General features: G+C 44.1%; 1 protein-coding gene across 1 annotated transcript; it reads left to right on the top strand.

Moving 5' to 3' along the window:
- The first annotated feature begins 533 nt into the window (after positions 1–533).
- On the top strand, positions 534–20,065 carry SMIM3 (small integral membrane protein 3). Its single transcript, XM_040239571.1, has 2 exons — positions 534–618; positions 18,753–20,065. The coding sequence occupies exon 2, from the start codon at positions 18,764–18,766 to the stop codon at positions 18,944–18,946; it is 183 nt and encodes a 60-aa protein (XP_040095505.1). The 5' UTR covers positions 534–618; positions 18,753–18,763; the 3' UTR covers positions 18,947–20,065.
- Positions 20,066–21,477: the final 1,412 nt, after the last annotated feature.

Raw genomic sequence — 21,477 nt, 5'->3', positions numbered from 1 at the left:
TAAGGATCCTATGCTCAGTACATTGCAAAGGAAGAGCTTTGAGTTCTGCTCCTTGATTCAAACCTCCTCTCAAACCAAACTCCGCGTTTCCCACCTACAAGACTACAGCTGAAAAGGATCACGGAGGACACATTTTAGGTCAACTCCCTCTCGGTTTACAATACAAGGGAATGGAGATCCTCAACAGAAGTGATTGCTAAGGTCACAAGGCGTGCGCGTGACAAGCTGCACTCTCGGGAACCAAGACTCAGTTTCTTCTTTCCTGTGCAGCCTCCTGGGGAGGTGGGGGAGGGGCTGCCGCTGCCGGGGCCCTGGCGTTCCGGGGCGGTCCCTGGCGGCCGTGCATTCCACAACCACCCGAGCACCTCGAGCCGGGTGCCGAGCTGCGCGTGCCGGCCACTCCTGCGCGCTCCCGCCTGCCCGCGGCTCCGAGCTACCGGGCACATTGACGGCCGAGGTCCGAGGGCCAGGGGTCGCATCCCGCTGCTGGAGCCCGCCGTCCCCAGGACATCTAGAGAAGCGTTCCAGCTGCCTCTGCCCCAGGAACTTTTCGCAGACCTGGCACGATCCAGCAGCGGCGGTGGCCGCGGGTTTTTAAAGCAGCTGCGCGGATCTCGGGTGAGTGGGGTCATCGGGTGCCGTTCGTCAGCTCCGGCTCTTGTGCTGCCTCTACCCAAGTGCCCCTCCCAACGGCCTTCTTTTTATCTCATTTTCCCCCATTTCTCCCTCTTCACCACTTCTGCTTTTTCTTATCTCCTTTTGTCCGCCCTTAAGTTCCAGCGACCTTTATCGGCGCTCGATCTTGGGCCTCCCCGGAGGCCGGAGCTCGTATGGGTGGGCTCCAGCCCTCCGGGAGGCAAGTCTGTTCCGCGTTTCCCTGCCCCTGCCTGTGGTCGCGGTAAGGAAGGGGGAAGCGCGCCCCGTCCTTGAGTAGGTTCTGCTCTCTCTTTGCTCTCCAGGCGCGGCTGCGGAGCTCGGCTCCCGGCCTTAGCGCACCCGCTGTGGGCGCTGCGCTGGCAGTTCGGGTCTTTGCACCCCCGCCCCCGGCCCCCAGAGCAGCAGGCTCTCTGTCTTACTTTTCTCAGAGCCCTGCGTGGAAGGCGCCCGGAGTTGGGAGTCAGGGGTGGTGGGTTCCAGCCGTGGTTTGTTACTAGCAGTTCTCTGTCTGTGAAATGGAGAAAATACCCTTTGCATTCCGATCAAATGAGAAAGGGAAAGTTCAAAGTATCTTGGAGACAAAGAAGCCTTCCTCCCAAGCTCCCTCCTGCCTCTTTATTTAGGGGTTGTTCCGACTGCCAGTTCTCCCGCACCGCGCACCCCCCTTCCACAAATTCCTTGAGGGTAGGCTCTGTCTCTCATCCTCAGCACCTGGCCCAGGACGCCCAATACTGCCTACTGAGTGAAAGAGAGATATAAATCTTAAAAACCTCATGCAACTGTTAAGGCTGCTTTTTGGATTGAGTGGGCAGGCTGGGCTGTTACTCATGCAGGTCCACTTGTTTCTTCCTGACTCACTCGTTCTCGTCTTGTAGGCACCTGGAGGCTCCTGTGTCACCCATTTATCTACAGATTCCCTCAAAGCTCTAGGCTGCAGCGGTGAGAGCCCCTCAGTCATTCGATCATGGAAGATTCCCTGATCATCTGCTAGGATCTGTGATCCCACTGTAGGGGATTAAATAGTCCAGTCCATAATCCCGCAGGACTGTGAAGACCTGAAGGGGGGGGGGGGGCTGTGAGGGGTTGAGGTGGGAAGGACTGTTTCCCTGGGAGTCAGGAAACACTCTGAGTACCTTGAGGCATTTCCATATCTAGACCTTGCCTTTGCCATCCCCGTAAAATAAGGAAGTGGAGGTGGAAAAGTTGGGTGTCTGTGGTTAAATGGGATGTGCTTTGGGGTTATATTCAGGCCACCCAGCAATCCTCTGAGCACATCTGAGACAGCCCAGCTGGGTTTCAGGACATCACGTACTTCTGTAGTAACACCCAAGAAAAGCCAAGGAGAAACGCTTCTCTGCTCTAGCCGAGACCTTGAGTTTCCAGCCGTCTAGGGGTTATGAATCATGCCACGGGGGTTATAAGTCATGCCCTATCAAATCTTCCAAACACTTGACCACTCAGAGCATCAGCACGGTGGGCTCCGCCACAAGAAAAAGTCTGGGGATTTCCCGTTTCTGGCCCAGCCAGACAATCACTGGGCTGTGGTGAGGTGTTTGAGACAGAAAACCGATCAGATGCTCTGGGGGCTGAGTATGGCTGGGTCACATATTGGGCTCTGGGGTGTCAGACTAAGGGGACAGTAAGAGGTAGGTACAACCTTAGATGCTTTCCCAGCCATATTCTGACCCTTCTTTTAAGAAGAGTGCTTCTGCTGCTTCTCCATGAAAGCACTTCTTCTGTTTCTTCTTCTATGTTTTAATAGAAACCCAGAAAATATTTCCAAGGACAGAGGATCTTTATCTTGACTGTCTTGCACTGTCGCTATTGGCAGTGGTATCAAAGACAGGCACATGGCCTCCCACTCACAGTTTATAAGAGTAAACACTAGTATTACCACACCCTGCTGACCTCTGCCTGGTTGGCCAGGTAAGCTGAATAATGTAAAAATAATAATATTTGTTGTTGCTAAGTTGTGTCCGATTCTTTTGTGACCCCATGGAGAGTAGCCCGCCAGGCTCCTCTGTCCATGGGATTTCGCAGGCAAGAATACCGGAATGGGTTACCATTTCCTTCTCAGAGGATCTTCCTGATCCAGGGATCAAACATGCATCTCATGCATTGGCAGCGGATTCTTTACCACTGAGCCACCTGACATTTACTAAGTGCTTGCTATTAGCCAGGTATCATTCTAAGCATTTTATATGTATTAACTCATTTAGTCTTTCAGTTCAGTTCAGTTCAGTTCAGTTCAGTCGCTCAGTCGTGTCCGACTCTTTGCGACCCCATGAACTGCAGCACGCCAGGCCTCCCTGTCCATCACCAACTCCCGGAGTTCACTCAGACTCACGCCCATCAAGTCAGTGATGCCATCCAGCCATCTCATCCTCTGTCGTCCCCTTCTCCTCCTGCCCCCAATCCCTCCCAGCATCAGAGTCTTTTCCAATGAGTCAACTCTTCGCACAAGGTGGCCAAAGTACTAGAGTTTCAGCTTTAGCATCATTCCTTCCAAAGAAATCCCAGGGCTGATCTCCTTCAGAATGGACTGGTTGGATATCCTTGCAGTCCAAGGAACTCTCAAGAGTCTTCCTATGAGGTAGGGATCATCACTGCATCCATTTTATAGATGAGGAAACTGGGGTCCAGAGAGAGTAGCTTACACATATCACACAGGAAGTAAGTGGCAGAGCTGCAGTTTGAACCCAGGCAGTTTGGCTTTGGGGCCTATGCTCTGAACCTCATTGCAATTGAGGGGATCTAGGTTCAGATCTTGCCTCTGCCAATTACTTACAGGGTGACCTGGGGGAGTTAATTGAGAATTTGGCAGCCTCTTGACCAGTGAATCACTAGGCCCCCTAGTATCAGTTCATCTCACTCATAGACAGTGAACCTCAACTGAGAGTGATGTACATCTGGGGTAAAGATTAAGAGTTAGGGAACAAGGAAGGGTAACAGGTCAGAATTATGACTTCTTGGCATATCAGAAAGCAGCAAAACAGATCCAGTGACTAAACTGTGTACTTCAAACTGCTTAGTTGTGTGCACATACAGCTTCATTATTTTGGTGATTTGGATCCTGGTAGGCTAATTGGGGCACGTGAATTGCTGATGACCCACTACATAGGATAGGCTAGGAAAAAAGACATGGAGGAGGGAGACAAAAAGACAGAGAAGACAACTGGGCTCCCCAGATCAGTTACGATCAAGATGACACGTCTGGCACACACATCTCTGCCCCAACTCCCTGCCTCAGGCTGACACTGACACTCGGGACTTTTCAAAAAACCTCTATAGGGAGGGAAGATCTTTCTTAACTTGGTGCTCTGGCCTCTACTGAGGGACTGTGAAGCATCTGTCTAGCCCTCCCAGACTTCCCGCTTCCTTTTTCTTGGTCAGAGAAGTAACAAGGGGGCAAAACAGGAGACTTTTTTCTCTTTGAGTGCCCTGGTGGCACCTTAGGGAACATCTTGGGGCTGTTTAAAGATTCATCTTTTCCCTCACTCTTTTCTAGATTTTCTTGAATGGTTTTCAACCCAGCACCATCCTGACTGGGGCAGGGCTCTAGGGGCAGCAGAGTCAGCCTTTGAGAGCTGGCCCTTTAGAGGTCACCTTGTCCATCCTCTCCTATTGACCTATGGGAAACTGAAGCTCAGTTTGAAAGAGGAAAATACTCAGGATTGCACCCTGCAGTCATTTTCTAGCTGTAACAAATCACTACAAATATAGTGGCTTCAAATATATACAGTTCTAGCAATCATAGGTCTAGTATGGGTCTCCTTAGAGTAAATCAAGGCATCATCAACTTGTGTTTCTCTCTGGAGCTTTGAGGGGACTTGGTCCCCAGCTTATTTGAGTTGTTGGTAGAATTCAGTTCTGTGGTTGTAGGACCAAGGTCACTGTTTTCTTGCTGGCTGCAAGCTGAGGGGCATTCCCTGCTTCTCAGGCCGCTGGATTCCTTGGCTCATAGCCCCCTTTCTGCATCTTCAAAATAAGCAACAGTGAGTCAGATCCTTTTCCTATCATATTTCTCCCACTCTTCTGCCTTCCTTTTCACTTGTAAGGATGCATGTGAGTAGACTGGGTTCACCTAGATAATGAGGCTAATCTCCCCATCTCAAAGTCCTTAACTTTAGTCACATCTGTAAAGTCCCTTTGCCTGTTCTCTTGGCTCCTCCCTCTGAGTCATGCTTCCTTGTTCACATTCACGGTTTTGAGGACCAGGACGTGCACATCTCTGTGGGGTCGTCTTTCTGTCTACCATATACAGCGAGGCCCACTTTAGGAGAGTGGCTTGCTCTGGATCACACATCTCGGCAGGAGATTTCCACCACTGTGGTGCACTTGCAGCTCTATCAGTGACACCCCTCTGTCCCCCAGCCCCCCACCAGTCCACCTCATGGAGAGTCTCCTTTCTCAGCCCAGCAGCAGCAGGCACTTAGTCAGTGGCAAGTAGCAGTGATGGACGGTGGAGGCTTAAACAGGATACTGTGGATTTGGGCCTGGGTTTCTCCTCTGCTGGCTCCCTGCTGATTTCTAAGACTCTGTGATTGGCTGGGTCAGATGGTACGTGCAGTCATGAATAGCTCTGGCTTGATTTCTAAAGTCTTTGAAATATCTTGGTGTTTTTCCATTTTTCCAGCCACAGAAGAGCAGATAGAAACTCAAGCAGGGAATAAGTCTTTATACTGTTAAGAATTTTGAAGGCAATAGAAGCCAATTGGGATAAAATGAGAACAGAGTTCTCCCCAGAGACATGGGGTCATTGGAGAAAGTCCTCTGGTTTGATTTGTTTCACATTTTTGATACTTGTGTGTCCTGCCCATTCCTTCCTCTGGCCCCTCTCTTTGGAACAAAGGTCCCTGGTGAAATGGACTCCTTGCTGAGTTGGGAAATGCTTGAGGCTAACTATAACACTGTTTCCAAGAGTAAGTATGAGGCTGGGATGGCCATTTCACACTGGACTTGGCATGAGGAATCCCCTCCCCTTTTATCAGCCTCCCTGTCGTCTTTAGAGAACAGTGAGAGAAAACTCCATATTCTGGGCAGCAAGTCCCCAACCCCTACACCTACAGCAATGCCCAGCCCCTGAGCACAAGGAATTGAAACTTGAATTTGAACCACCAGCCCAAGCAAGTTGGGAAGAGGGAAGTCTAGAGGATATTATTCAGAAAGGCCAGTACTAGTTCGTCCAACACATAGAGGGTGAACTGGGAAAGAAAGAGGCCCCATAATCCTTTGGGAATGTACAGAGATCAAATCAGAGGGTGTCATTTTATTTAAAAGATAACGTTCTGACTTTAAGGTCGTTGAACAGGGGTAAGCATCGTTTCTGGATCTCCCCAACTAAGTTCCAGGAGTTAAGTCAAATCTAATGTTCCCCAGCCTGTCCATATTCATTTCTTTGTCAGTCTTATATTCATTGGACACTTACTGTGTGCTAGGGCCTGTGATGGGTGCTGAGGGAACAGTAGTGAAGGAGAGACTCTCTCTTCTTTGTATTTGCTGCTTCTCTCTTTGTATTTGCATTTGAGTCAGCAAAGATGGCCAATAAAAACAAACAAGCAAACAGGCTAATCTGAGGCTGTGAAAAGTGTGTACTGAAAATAAAACAAGGTATGAGACAGAGAATGGCTGGAGGATGAAGGTGGTAATTTAATAGAGAGGATCTGGAAAGGCTTTTTCAAAGACATAACATTTAAAAGTTGAGGTTATGGTCATTGAGACATTGCATGTTGAAGGGAAGATCTAAGATGATCTAGTGCATTCTAGGAAGAGCGAACAGCAAACAAAAAGGTCTTGAAATGGGACCAGCCCTTGGGATATAAGTCACTGGGTAGCCCAGCTACTAGGTGGCCAGTGGGATTCCTTCTTGGTACTTGAGTTGCCTCTCTGTCTGGCCTAAATGCTTCATTCTTTTCTGACAATCTCACCAGCTCTTTCTGAGGGTGGAGCCTCAGGAAGAGGTGCTGTGAACCAGGCCATGCAGGTAAACCCCCTAGTCCACTGCCTGCGAGCCATCACCTTGTTGTTCACATTCTGTAAGATGCTTCAAGAGATTCCTGCAGCTTCAGTGACTCAGAGCTGGTTCTAGCGGCCTCCTCTGTGGCCTCCGTGTCTAGTGGAAAGGAAACACCAGCACTTGGTGCTCAGTCAGAGCTATGGAATAAGTCCACACCTTCAGGAAGTCACCTGCCTCTATCTGCCTTTTCTCCCACTGTGGCATAATTAAGCTTGAAGTAGCAGGAAGTCACTTCTTTTATTGCGTTCTTCTTTGGAAAACTCCTTGGTGGTAAAACCGGTTGGATAGCCATTGGCAGTCACTCAAAAGTTCACTGTTAGCTGCAGTTCAGATGTGGAGAGTGTGCATTTCCGGTGGAAGGTTAAAGATGGGAAGACATCAAAGGCTGTTTGTTTATGCAACTATCACTGTAGTTTCTTGATCAGACACAGAGCAGTCATGGTGCCTAAACTAAGTGGTAGGGGCCACTGAGTTTTGTGTGATTTTACGAGCTTTGGTCACTAGCTCAGTTTAACATTTATGAAGCCCTTACTGGTGGCTCAGACAAGTAAAGAATCTGCCTACAATGGGTGAGACCTGGGTTCGATCCCTGGGTCAGGAAGATCCCCTGGAGGAGGACATGGCAACCCACTCCAGTGTTCTTGCCTGGAGAACCCCATGGACAGAGGAGCCTGGCGGGCTACAGTACACGGGGTTGCAAAGAGTCAGACACGACTGAGCGACTAAGCACACACATACTACTGTGTACCAGGCACTGTCCAAGTAAGTGCTTTGTACGCATTAGCTCATTCAACTTCTATGGCACCCCCATGAAGAAGTTACTGTTATTAGTTAATACTATTCCCATTTTTACAAGTGAGACTGGAGCTTTTAAAGGTTAGGTTTCCTGCCAAAGCCACCAGCACCACATATGCTCCCAATATACCAAGTAACTCATCAGCTCTGGGCTTTGTTGATGATGCTTTTCTACTAATCCTGCCTTTCTCCTCGTTTCTTTCTTTTGAACTCCTACATATCTTCATAGTCCATATCAAACCCCCCCTTTTGAGTGAAGTCTTCTATTTTACATAGACAAAAACAAAGGCATGAGAATTAATATTTTTTGAGCATCTGTTATTTTCTAGGACTCCATACATATTATCTCCTATTATCCTCACAATAGGATGTTGCAGTGCAATGCTTCTAATGTCCTTATTTGGAAGATGAGAAGACCAAGGTTTAGAGATTTTAAATAACTAGCCCAAAGTCACATTTTTATGGGTGAAAAACAGAATTCAAATCAAATACTCTTTCTGCTTTTTTTCTTGTTTGGAGATGGCATATGGTTTTTACCTTCAGTCCACTTCTCTGCCTTTTATTGCAATTTGTGATTGTAATTAATGTCTTTTCCTCCAGAAGAGTGTGAGCTTCTTAAGGAAAAACGCTGTATTTATCTCCACACCCACTCTCCAGTGTTAATCACAGTGCCATGAATGTTTATTGAATTAGACTGAATTGCTACTCTACTAGTTTCATACTTGGACTGGAAAAATAGGTCAGATTAACCAATGCTGCTGCTGGTTGATTAAAAAAACATCATTAATATGGATTAAGCATCTATCAGCTTCTGTAGCATCTCAGATGGTAAATAATCTGCCTGCAAGGCAGGAGATTCGGGTTTGATTACTGGGTCAGGAAGATCCCCTAGAGAAGGGAATGGCAACCCACTCCAGTATTCTTGCCTGGAAAATTCCATGGACAGAGGAACTTGGCAGGCTACAGTCCATGGGACTGCAAAGAGTCAGACATGACTGAGCAACTAACACTTTTACTTTTAAGCATCTATCATCTTTGTTGATAAAATGAAGTACAGTCCAAGTTAGGGATATTACCAAACTCTAGCCAAAGCGGGTGAATATTTGCTTAGGCCAGAGAGTCCCTATGGTCAGGGATTATTAATCAAAGGATGAACATTTGTAGAGTGCTTACTATTTGTCAGAACACTGCTAAGTACTATATGCAATTATCTCATGGAATTCTCCTTAACCCTATAAGGCAGACTATTTTCCCAATTTTGTTTTCAGCTGAGTAAATGGAATCATTAAGAAGTTTAAGTAACTTATTCAAGGCAGATCAGGTAGAAAGTGGTAAATCTCTTGGATTTAAAACAGCCACATTTAAATCCAAGCCAACTGGCCTCCTAGTCTGGCCTTTTAACACTACTCTGTAGTCTGAGTGTTTCAGAAATACTTCCCTGCTGTTTCCAAGTGTTCTTTATACTTCTAAGAACTTCCGTCACCTTACCAGATTACAGTAGTTTGAGAATTTGTTGATTTAAGAAATGTTTATTCAGTACCTACACCACTGAGTAGAGAGGGAAGGCATTCTGTGAGGAGAACTGTGCTGGGTAAAATCAGTGCTGGGGAAGAACTGGAATCCAGGCAAAGCCCACTCCTCTCCCAGTTTTCAACTTCTATGCATGTTGGCTTTCCCCTCCAGTTTGGTGAAATCTCTTATTACAAGTAGGATTCTGGTGTCTCCCTCTCTTCTCTGATGGTCTTACCCATGGTGAGGAGTAAATAATTTACAAGGTTTAGCATTACTTTCTTCACTGGGTTGATTTGCATTTGGACCTTAAGTCAAAGAGATGAAACACAAAGGGTGGAATTGTATCCATGAGTGATTCTGACAGGACCCTGCTTTGCTTTTTAGGGGTGTGTCTGTGTGTTCCTGGAAAAACCACCTCACTGCCTCACCTTTGAGGAAGTTGCTTAGGACTCTGAGCCCAAAGTTTCCCCTAGGTGTTTACACAGTAAAAAGGTATAGTCAAGAAGCCTGTGGAAAACAGTATGGAGGTTTCTCAGAAAACTAAAAATAGAATTACTATATGTTTAGCAGTCCCACTCCTGGGCATATATCTGGACAAAACTTTAATCCAAAATGATACATGCACCCCTGTGTTCATAGCAGCACCATTCACAATAGCTAAGGCATGGAAACAACCTCAGTGTCCATTGACAGATGAGTGGGTAAAGATGTGGTGAGTGAAGTGTGAAAGTTGCTCAGTCATGTCTGACTCTTTGTGACCCCATGGACTATATAGTCCATGGAATTCTCCAGGCCAGAATACTGGAGTGGATAGCCTTTCCCTTCTCCAGGGGATCTTCCCAACCCAGGGATTGAACCCAGGTCTCCCTCATTGCAAGCAGATTCTTTACCAGCTGAGCCACAAGGGAAGCCCCAAGACATAGTACATATATACAATGGAATACAACTCAGCCATAAAAAAGAATGAAATAATGCCATTTGCAGCAACATAGATGCAACTAGAGATTATCATACAAAGTGAAGTAATTCAGAAAGAGAAAGACAAATACCATACGATATCACTTATATGTGGAATCTAAAATATGACGCAAATGAACCTACCTGTGAAATACAAACAGACCACAGACATAGAGATCAGACTTGTGGTTGCCAATGGGGAGGAAGTTGGGGGAGGGATGGAGTGGGAGGTTGGGGTTAGCAGATGTAAGCTATTGTGTATAGAATGGATAAACACCAAGGTCCTACTGTGTAGCACAGAGAACTATATTCACTATCCTATGATAAAACATAATAGAAAAGAATATGAGAAAGAATATATAGGTATAACTTGAATCACTTTGCTATGCAGCAGGAATTAACACAACATTGTAAATCAACTATACTTCAGTAAAAAACAAGGAAGGCTGGCTGGCTCTCATTCTTTATATTAGTTTATTCTCTATCACTGCTTACTCCAACCTGATGCCCCACTGCCTTCTCCTGACTCCCATCTGAAATAGGATAGTGATGGAGATGAAAAAGAGCACTGCAAATCTGGAGGCCTGAGTTGTCTCCTGAGTCCTGCCATTAAATTGCTTTGATGACCTTGGGTAAGTCATGTCCTTCATCTGTAAAATGGAAGGTAGACTAAAGTAGATAGTGTCTAAATCCTGTGTAGATTTCTAGAATATCATTGGTTTGTAGAAGTTTCATCTCCACAGAACAAACCCAGTAGGATGTAATATTGCTGTATTTGTTTTCTGTTGCTGCCATCACAAATTACCACACTTTAGTGGCTTAAAACATACATACATAATCTTAGTTTCCTTGAGTCAGGAGTCCAAATACAGTTTAGCTGGGTCCTTACAGAGATACAGTCAAGATGTCAGCCAGGCTGCCCTGTCATCTGGGGGACCCTTTAGGGAAGAATCTGCCCACAAGCTCTTTCAGGTTGTTGGTAGATTTGTTTCTTGCACCTCAAGGCCAGCAGAAAAGTATCATTGACCTAGGGAAGCTTTCAGCCTTCTTTTAGACTTCCACCTTATTAAGTCAGACCCACCCAAGGTAATCTTTCTGATTGCTTTAAAGCCAGCAGTTCTGAGCCTTAACTACATCTGCAAAATCCCTCACCCTTGTTATGTGACCTAACCTAATCACAGTGTAACTCCAGGGAACAGATTGTGGGAGCCATCTTAGGATTCTGCTTCCTGTCATTGTTTTACAGAAATAGCCTGTTTGCAGTTGTAACTGGAGCATATTCTTTCCTGAGTCAGGTCAAATGACTTAGCATATGAAATCAGTTCTAAAACTTACTTGTTCCTACACGAAAACTACCCTGCTTTGAACTTGCTTTTGGAACACAATATATTATGCTTCCCTTTATTCTTATATAATTATCCTCCAAGTTATTTTCTTCCGATACTGTTCATGAATATATAGTTATGCATTGTTGTGTTAGTCGCTCAGTCATGTCCAACTCTTTGCAACCCCGTGGGCTGTAGCTTGCCAGGCTCCTCTGTCTATGGGATTCTCCAGGCAACAATATTGGAGTTGGTTGCCATTCCTTTCTCCAGGGGGTCTTCCTGACCCAGGATTCAAACCCAGGTCTCCTGCATTGTAGACAGATTCTTTATCATCTGAGCTATTGAGGAAATAATTTAAATTTAAGTTAGTTTTTCTATTTGAAATCATATATTGTAAACAAATATTAATGTTAAGGAGTCATCTTTATCCTTAGGTAATTCTTAAAATTATTTTGTTCCATCAGTATGTGAGAGAGATGTATTGAACTCCCCCACCATAATTGTAAATTTGTCTATTTCTTATAATTCTGAGATTAGGTATATAAAAATTAAAAATCATTGAATCTTTTGGTATCTCTAGTTATACTTTTTACTTAAATGTTTACTTTGTTCAATGGTAAAACAGCTCTACTAGCTTATTCATGATAGATGGTATTTCTTTTGTTTCCAATTACTTTCAATATTTCTGAACCCCTATATGTCTCTTGTAAAAGGTATTTATATTTTTATATACTCTGATAGTTTTTGTTAGTTTTGGTTTAAATCTACTATTCTTTATGTGCTTTCTATTTGTCTTACATGTTCTATTCCATACCCCCGCCCCTTTCCCTTGTTTTCTCCGGAAATTATGTATCCATTTACTACTTTTAAATGGCTGCCCTAGAGATTACACAGAGAAGGCAATGGCACCCCACTCCAGGACTCTTGCTTGGAAATCCTATGGATGGAGGAGCCTGGTAGGCTGCAGTCCGTGGGGTCGAGAAGAGTCTGGGTCGCAAAGAGTCAGACACGACTGAGCAACTTCACTTTCACTTTTCACTTTCATGCACTGGAGAAGGAAATGGCAACCCACTCCAGTGTTCTTGCCTGGAGAATCCCAGGGACGGGGGACTGGTGGGCTGCCGTCTATGGGGTTGCACAGAGTCAGACATGACTGAAACGACTTAGCAGCAGCAGCTGAGATTACAATAAACATCCTTAATTTCACAGAGTTCAGTGTTATTGGTTATTTTGCCCTTTCCCAGAAAATAAGAACACTTTGATTCTGTTTCTTTTCCTTATTTATTATTATTGAATATTTAAATTTTCTATTTTATCTGAAATTTTATTTCATCTTAATTCTCAGTTATTTTTGTTCACTTTAAAGAAATCATTGTTTTCTAGATTCCATTGTTTCTGATGAGATGTTAGCTATCAGTCTAATTGGTTTTCACTTGAATATAATCTTTTTTTCTCTTTGTCTTTGATTTTCAGCAGATTTACTATGATGCACCTAACTATGGATTTCACTTGATCCAACTAGAACTTTATAGTGCTTCTTGAGTTTGTGAATTCATATCTTTCATCAGCTTTGGAAAATGCTGCCATTTCTTACTGTAATGTTTTTTCTCCCCCATTCTGTCTTGTCTCTTTCTAGGACTCCAATTACATGGATGTTGTATTGTGTCACTGTTTCCTCTATACCCCTCACCCAGTTTATTTTTCATCCTTTTATTTCCCTGCATCATTATATTTTTTTCCCTCTGATCCTCCAGTTCACCACTTCTTTTTTCAGCTATGCTTCATCTGCTGTTAAGCCCATTCACTGAATTTTTATTTTCAATTATTGTGTTCTTCAGTTCTAGAATTTCTATTTGGCTCTTTAAAAAAAATCTGTTGTGTTCTTTCTTATAGTTTTCAGTTCTCTGTCAAAATTCTCAATCTTGTTTTATTTTCTCCTCAAACATATTAATCAAAGTTACTTAAAATGTGTGTGTCTGACAACTCCAATAGCTGGAGCCCCTGTAAATCTTTTTCTATTGTCTGTTGTTTCTGATGTTTCCATTCTAGTCGTTTTGTCTTTTCTCACTGCTACTTATTTTTAGTTATGATTGGACATTATATTTGAATAAGAAATTTGAATAAAAGTTTGAATTGTGCTGTTATCTCCTCTACAGTGGCTATGAGTTTGCTTCTGCCAGACACCTGGAGGTACTAGCAATCTAGAACAAGCTTAATTCAATTTCAAGGACTGTGATGATTCAAAGCTGGGTTGCAGTCTTGGGGTTTAGTATGCTTCTTGTTCACTCTTAGTACTAAGAGTGCTCTTTGAAGTCCAAATCCAAAATGCAAGGGTTTTACTCTCTCTGTCTTGGCAATCTTATACGCTTGAGTCTGTCAGAAACACTGTTAGTCTCCGTCCTTCACTAAAGGAGATGCTGCTGCAAATACCAGGCTTACCTCCCTGGATTCATCTTCTCCCAGATCTTAGCCTGGTAATTCTTCATTATTTTGCTATTTCTTAGTGCCTTTGAGAAGATTTTTTTTTGGTCTAATTTTTCTAGTTGTCCTCAGTAAGAAAACAGGTCAAAATTATCTACCTTGACATTACCAGAAGTGAAAATCCTGATCTTTACAGATTCTGTCTCTTTTTCTGTTTTTTTAATTGAGGTATAATTGGCATATAATGATATATCAATTTCAGGTGTACAACATAAATGATTCACAATATGTATATGCCATAAAATAATCACCACAATAACTCTAGTTACCATCTGTAACCATACAAAGTTACAAAATATTTTTTGTGATGAGAACTTTTAAGATTTACTGTCATCACTTTTCAAATATGCAATACAATATTCTTGACTATGGTTACCATGCTGCCTATTTTTTAATCAATTTTTTTTATTGAGTTGTATGAGTTCTTTATATATTTTGATTATTGACCCCTTGTCAGATATATGCTTTGCAAATATCTTCTTCCATTTAATAGGTTGCCTTTTTATTTTGCTGATAGTGTCCTTTTCTGTGCAGAAGCTTTTAAGTTTAATGTAGTCCCACTAATTTATCTTTACTTTTGTTGCTCTTGCCTTTGGAGTCAGATCCAAAGAATTCTTGCCAAGACTAGTGTCAAGGAGTTTACTGTTTATGCTTTCTTCTAGTTTTATGGTTTTGGTTCTTTAATCTACTTCGAACTAATTTTTATATATGGTGTAAGATACTAGTCTTGATTATTTTGCATGTGGCTGTCTAATTTTCCCAGTGCCATTTGTAAAAGAGACTATCCTTTCCTATTGTATATTCTTGCCCCCTTTGTAGTAAATTAATTGACTATATATGTGTGGGATTATTTCTGGGCTCTCTATTCTGTTCCAGGGATCTGTGTGTTCATTTTTATGCCACTACTATTTGTGTATGTATGATTACTGTGATTTTTGGGTTTCCCTGGTGGCTCAGACAGTGAAGAATCTGCCTGCAATGCAGGAGACCTGTGTTCGATCCCTGGGAAGATCCCCTGGAGAAGGAAATGGCACCCCACTCCAGTATTCTTGCCTGGAGAATCACATGGCTAGAGGAGCCTGGTGGGCCCCGTGGGCCCTAGACAGAGTTACTAGTCCTGATAGTGCTCAACCAAAAACCGCATTGCTCTATCAGAGAGGTGAAAGTTACTTGTGGGGGAAGGGAGTCTCACAGTTGAAAGGTAGATAGCACAGATGAGACACTTTGAATTCAGTTATTCTAATACTTTTGACTTGTAGAAATTTTTAATTTATGAAATTTATATATATGTATAAATATATAGATATAGTTGGCACTAGAAGATTTGCCAGATGACAGAATTGACTGGAAGGATTATTATTATCTTGTAAACAAACTTTCAGTTGCTTAAGAAAAACAGTCCCAGAAGTAAAACTTGATGTTTCAGAATCAGGCAGCATGGAACCTGCACTTTTCTTCCTAGTTTGGACCAAATAGACTACTTGATAGATGAGATGAATATTCTGCCTTTGGAGAAGGTACAATGCTTTCCTCCTTTGAAGGAACTACAATTTTTTACTTTTTCACTTAGTCTTGTTAGTAGATACAAAATAGTCCTTTTGGGTTTCTTAACTTTTCCACTGAATTGTCTAGACTGCTTAAGTTTGTGGTCTAAAGTGGAGCCAGGGTGTCTCCAGGTCACAGGACAGGTGGTGTAGGGCCTGGAAGACACCCATGATTGACAATGCAGTGGCTTCTTTGTCCGTTCAGGGTGACTTTAACATAGTCTTTTAGACAAACATTGAATATATGTTAAAGTTCATCTTTCATTAATGAAGTAAATAGCAGATAAAGTATGCCAGTTTGAGTTAACAAGAATTTAGGCCTGACTGCTGTTTTGCCTCCCATGGTCATAAAAACACTGTATCATTAATCAATGATAAGGTTAAATTTATGACATGGTTTGTGCCATATCCTCTGACATGACCTATTAATCAGAAATCACAAGTAATATATCTGCATAGCAAACAATGAGCTTGTTGATCTATAGTTACTCATTAGATGTATCAAGAAACAGTTTTACATCCTCACAAGGCGCCAATCACCCAGATGCCAGTGGTCAAACAGAAGTCAGCTAGCAGCAGCTTAGCTGAGTTCTGCTTTTTTTCAAGTAAAATTTTCTAGCATGCCATTAATAGTGCTGAACATATGGTTTGTGTAGTTCCTATTTTGGGGAAAATTTTTTTTCTTTCACAATGGGGAGAGGTGGAAGTGACTGGAATCTCTGTTACGTGGGAGGGAACAGGTCATCAGAGAACACGTGGGAGGACTAAGAGGATTGAAACAGGGAGATGGAGCTCCTGGTGCCCTCTGACACTTGGCCACGTGTACGTCCAGCCTTAGAGCCCTGGAACAGTGGCTCCAGAAGGCTCCTCAGAGAACATTACCGCCTGTGGCTTTCAGTCTGTGTTTTGAGAAGCCCAAGGGGTCAAGGAGCAGCTAAACAGTTCTGCTGTACCAAGTGAGCAGGCTAGCTGGGAAAAATTATGTTCACAGATTTTTTCAGTTACAAGAAAAAAAATAACTTCAATTTCATCATAAAATGTACATTTTGGTGTTACAGTTTAGTATTGCTTTTAGTTTGAATTGTATATATGAAGGGGGTGGGTGGGCACCCTAATGTCTAGGGTTTAATGTCTGCTCTAAGGATATTTATTCAGCTCTGCTGATGGGATAGGACCCCCAACCCACTCTCTCTAGGCCCGCCCCAGCATTCTAGAGCAGCTCCAATTTTATCTGTTTTTGTGTTTGGGTTTTAAACAATTTCATGTGTGAGAAAATAATAGTGTTATAGTCTAGAATACAGATTACAGACAGTTTCTTTTATTCATTTATTTGTTCTGATTTGTTTCAGTTAGGATCAGTGATCTGATCAGATTTAGGGCTTTGAGTGATTATTCTGGAAGAGGGTGGGCTTGAAGTTGAGGGAAAACCTCAGGACCTCCGTTTTGCCACCTAGGAAACAAGGCTGCTGCTAGCTTCAGTGGGTTTTGGTTGTGGATCAGCCTTGGAGCTCAAGTTCCTGTAAATGACAGGTTTTCCTTATGAAAATCAGCCAGGGAGATTATGTGTTCCTGGCATCTGGAGTTCCAGAGACTGTTTGATGTTAATGGGTTTACTGGAAAGGGCTTTTGTGGGGTTCTTTTGGCCCAAGGCAAGCTAGCTGTTGATGTAATCAGGAGACCACAATGAATGATTTCCCCCACCCGGTCTCTCTTCAACAGTGTGCTTCTCCTGTGACTCACGCTTCAGTACCTTAGACCTTGTTTCTGAGGCTGAGGCAGGGCTAGCCTGTGCCTCTTCCTCCAAGGCCTGATAATCCCCCTGCCTAATAATCCAGTGGCCTGGAGAGCCTTGCCAGAGGCTTCTCCTCCATCCTAGAACTTGCCCACATCTGTCCAGACTGACTACAGAGTACAGAGGACTCAGTTCCCACAACAGGGAGCCAGGGAGAGCCGTAGAAGCCATGGAGATCATCTCGTCCCGGGGTTCCCAAACCCAGCTGCACATCCAGTCACCGGGGAGACACGGGGAACAAGGCCCCTCTGAAGGCTAATTCAGTTCATCTGTAATGGGACCTTAGCATGGTTTATGGCATTTAGTGACTTGGAACAATGCATGGTGTGTAGCAAGCACTATATATTTGTTAAATAAATGAATGAAAATTGTTGCACAGTAGTCCATTATTTGATATACTCTACTATATATGGCTACTTCTGTTGTGTTGGTTTCTATAGCAAATGGTGCAGAAACAAACTTCCTGGTATGCATGTCTTGGAGGCTGTACCTTGGGCATGGTAATCAGTAAACTTACTTAACGCAACCACAGTAGGCATGGAGCCAAAAAGCATTAAAAAGGAAAGGTAACTGATGCAAGTAGAAGCAGGAAATAGGACTGAAATTGGGAATTTTGTCCAGGACCTTGAATCACAGAATTATAGATCTTTTAGATCTAGAAGGAACCATAGATTGTTCTAGCCTGTGAATCAAAAAGTTTGGGGACAACTGATTTACGTCATATAGCTGCAAGTGAGGGAAGCGAAACTGACCCTGGCTTCAGCAAAACCAGAGCATTATTCGCATATATACCTGGGGTGTCCAGGGTTGCAGATGCTGTCAGATTGGCTGGGTTGGGGTGCTCACCTGAGGTTGTCAAGACTCCACTTCTCTTTCCATGTCTAGGACATGCTCTCACATGTGGGTGAGATAGCCCCATGCCCATCCTTTCCAGACTCACATCCTTTCAATTTGGCAGTCCCAACAGAAAGAATCATCTTTCTCAATAGTTTGCACATAAAAGTCCCAGGAGGACTTTGGTTGACCTAGCCCGAGTTATTTGCCTATCCCTGAATAGAGGCTTTGGAGATTTGTAATGGCCAAACTTAGGTCACAGTCTTTCCCTGTGCTCAGGTGCGTGCCTTAACTAAGCCACACAGAAAAGGTAGGTTCTCCAGAAAAGAGGAGGTTCTGTTACCAGAAGAGGAGAAGGCGTGCAGGACCAAAAACAATGAATTTTCCACCTTACAGGTGAGGGAATAGTCTGGCAGTATGATAGTTTAATAGTTCAACATGGAGGCTCTGGAGTCCTACCCATCTGGCTTTGTTTCCTTGGGCAAATTAACTACATCTACACCTTTTAAGGCTTTAGTGTCTTCATCTCTAAAGTGGAAATAACTGAAGATAAAGGCCAAGAAATAAAAAAGCATGATGATAATAGTCCCTACCTCAGAGGGTTGGTGGTTGAAGTAAGGACTGAGTGAGTTAATACACATAAAGTGCTTAGCCTAGGGCCTGGCATATAGGAAACCCACAGTAAATGAGGCTGTTATTATTATTAATCAGGCAACATCAATAAGTACACAGCAGCTGGTAGGTGACCTACCTTCTGACTCCTAGGGCAGGTTTCTATCCAACTAGGGAGGCAGGGAGAAGGCACAGAACGGTGATTTGCTCTTTTCTGTTTGTTGCAGAGTGAAGCAGCATGGAAGCCACCAGCCAGATCCCCATGGAAGCTGTGCTCCCCAAGCACATCCTGGACATCTGGGTCATTGTCCTCATCATCCTGGCCACCATTGTCATCATGACCTCCTTGCTGCTGTGCCCGGCCACCGCAGTCATCGTCTATCGCATGCGATCCCATCCCATCCTGAATGGGCCTGTCTGAGAACCTCCCAGGAGGGGTGGGTGAGGGATGAGGACAGCGTCCTGGCCCCCAGAATCTTCCCCTTTCCCAGAAAAGCAGCAGGGGGAACTTTGCAGCATGGACTTTGGAGCTCGACACGTGAGGAGACCTGAGTTCTGGCTTTGATTCTGCCACTGGCCAGCGGTGTGAGTTCGGTCCAGGGACCTAATTCCCTGAGTTCCAGGTTCCTTATCTTCCAAATGGAGATCATGCTCCCTGCTGTCCTACCTCATGGGGTTGTGAGAACCCATGACCTGGTGAAGGTTAAAGCTTGTTAGTGAGCAGATTCACAGGTGTTAACTGTTGGATGTTGATCAGCTTTGAAGAACCATAGACCCTTATTACTGATGAGAGCCTTCAAGGTGGTGAGGGAGACCCTGGGGCAGAGCAGCCTTGCCAGTGACCCTCAGGTGAAATGAAGCAAAAGCACCCTGTCCTCGTTCCAAGAGACCAACAGCATGTGGCTCAATGTTTTCTGTGAGGTGCCACTCCCTCAAGTTTTCTAATTTGGGAGGGAATTAAGTGTGGCAGGGGGAGGGAGATGGGTGGATCATCCCAGGACACCAGAAGCTCTGCCCCCGTGCAATCTGGAGGGGGTTCCACCATTTTTTGGCAATGACAAGGGATCTGGGGTGATGGACTTCATTTTGCATTAGATTTGCAAAGCTTTGACACTCAAGCAGTGTTGGCAAATGCGGAATGGCTGAGTTCCCTGGCCAGCTTTTAGGATCTCAGCCCCTATCCCCTGTGAGGCCCTCTGCCCCAGCTCCTGCATAACACATACTCCCTTCATTCCCTCCCACCAACACTACAACCATTCCAAGGTATAGACTTATATTTCAAGAGATGTTCCCAGGAATTTGAAACTAACTCAAACAACAATGTTTATTTTTAATGCTATGACTTATATTTATAGGTATAGAGAGATTTCTGTACTACTCAAGCTTTTTGGCCAAAACCAGGAGCATCTGGAGATTGGTTAAATTATGTAAGAAGATAGCACAGGTTATCAGGATATTATTTTGTGAAAATGATGCTTTTACTTTGATCTGATTTCATTGATGTACATGATTTCCAATAAAGTGCTAGAATGTAGAATGAGCATGTCTGAAGTCTTTCTTTTTAAACAGCACCTGTTAAACTCAGTAAGAGGATTCCACAGAATTTATGGCCTTAGGGACAGGTTGAATGTTGGAACAGAAAGGGAAAGAGGACAATCAAATTGACTTCCAGGAGTCTAGCTCATGGGTGAGTAGTCGTGCAGTTTACACAAAGAATGCAGGGAGAGGGACAGATTTTGGAAGTAAGATGATGAGTTTAGTATTGGGTTGAGTATGTTGAGTTTCAGGTGCTTGTGATATGCAGGTGGACCCTTTCAGGATGCTACTGGAAACCTGGGAAAACTTTTATGGCTGGGATTATGTTTGGGGGGGATTATCTGTGTATGGTAGATATGCTACACAGGGGGACAGGAACACCCAGGCAGAGTACAGACTGGGAGGAGTGAGGCGCTAATGCAGTACTGGGAGGATGGTTAAGAGGAGAGGAAGGGGAAGCCGGGAGGCAAAGCAAGGAGACTGAAAGGTCATGTGATATGAACTGACTATGAGAAGGATGCACCCGTACTTTGTAAGTGAATGAAGGATGGGAGGTTAGGAAGTGGAGACGGTGGGAACAGACAATTCTTTCCAGGAATAGAATGTAGTATAGAAGTAACAAAGGAAGGTTTAGGAGAAAATGGTCAAGGGGGGATAGACATATAAGATTCTGATTGGTTTGCTCAGTACCTATATTCCAACATGCCTACCTGGGTGGCAGAGGCTGGAAAGTGAAAAACTATACTGAATGTGGAAAACTCCCATTTTCCTAACTAAACTTTAGCCAGAGATTCATACGTGATTTGGTGATGGTGGTTTAGTTGCTAAGTTGCGTCCGACTTTTTGTGGTCCCGTGGACTGTAGCCCACCAGGCTCCTCTGTCTGTGAGATTTTCTAGGCAAGAATACCGGAGTGGGTTGCCATTTCCTTCTCCAGGGGGTCTTCCTGACCCAGGATTGAACCTTTGTCTCCTGCATTGCAGGCAGAGTCTACGCGATGAGCCATTGGGGAGCTACATGAGGGAGGGAGGTTGGCTATCAGGCTGTGTTCACCCATCTGAGGCTGGCACTTTGTAGCCTCAGCTACAGAGGCGGCCAATGGGTGTGCGTACCCCATGCCATGTGGTGTGTTCACTCAGTTGTGTCCAACTCTTTGTGACGCCAGGGACTGTAGCCCACCAGGCTCCTCTGTCCATGGGATTTCCCAGGCAAGGATACTGGAGTGGGTTGCCATTTCCACATGCCCACATGTGCTCTTTTTTTTTTCTGGATTTTTTACATTTTTTGACCATGCAGCATGAGGTTCTTAGTTCCCCAACCAGGGATAGAAACGGTGCAGAGTCTTAACCACTGGAGGCATTCGTGGTGCTGATATGAATCCAATAAGAAGCAGCGGACTGGGAAACTTCTGGGTATG

Source organism: Oryx dammah, unplaced genomic scaffold (genome assembly GCF_014754425.2).
Source record: "Oryx dammah isolate SB20612 unplaced genomic scaffold, SCBI_Odam_1.1 HiC_scaffold_5, whole genome shotgun sequence".
Lineage (NCBI taxonomy): Eukaryota > Metazoa > Chordata > Mammalia > Artiodactyla > Bovidae > Oryx > Oryx dammah.
Note: the sequence above shows the minus strand (reverse complement) of the source record. Positions and strands in the feature narration are given on the sequence as shown.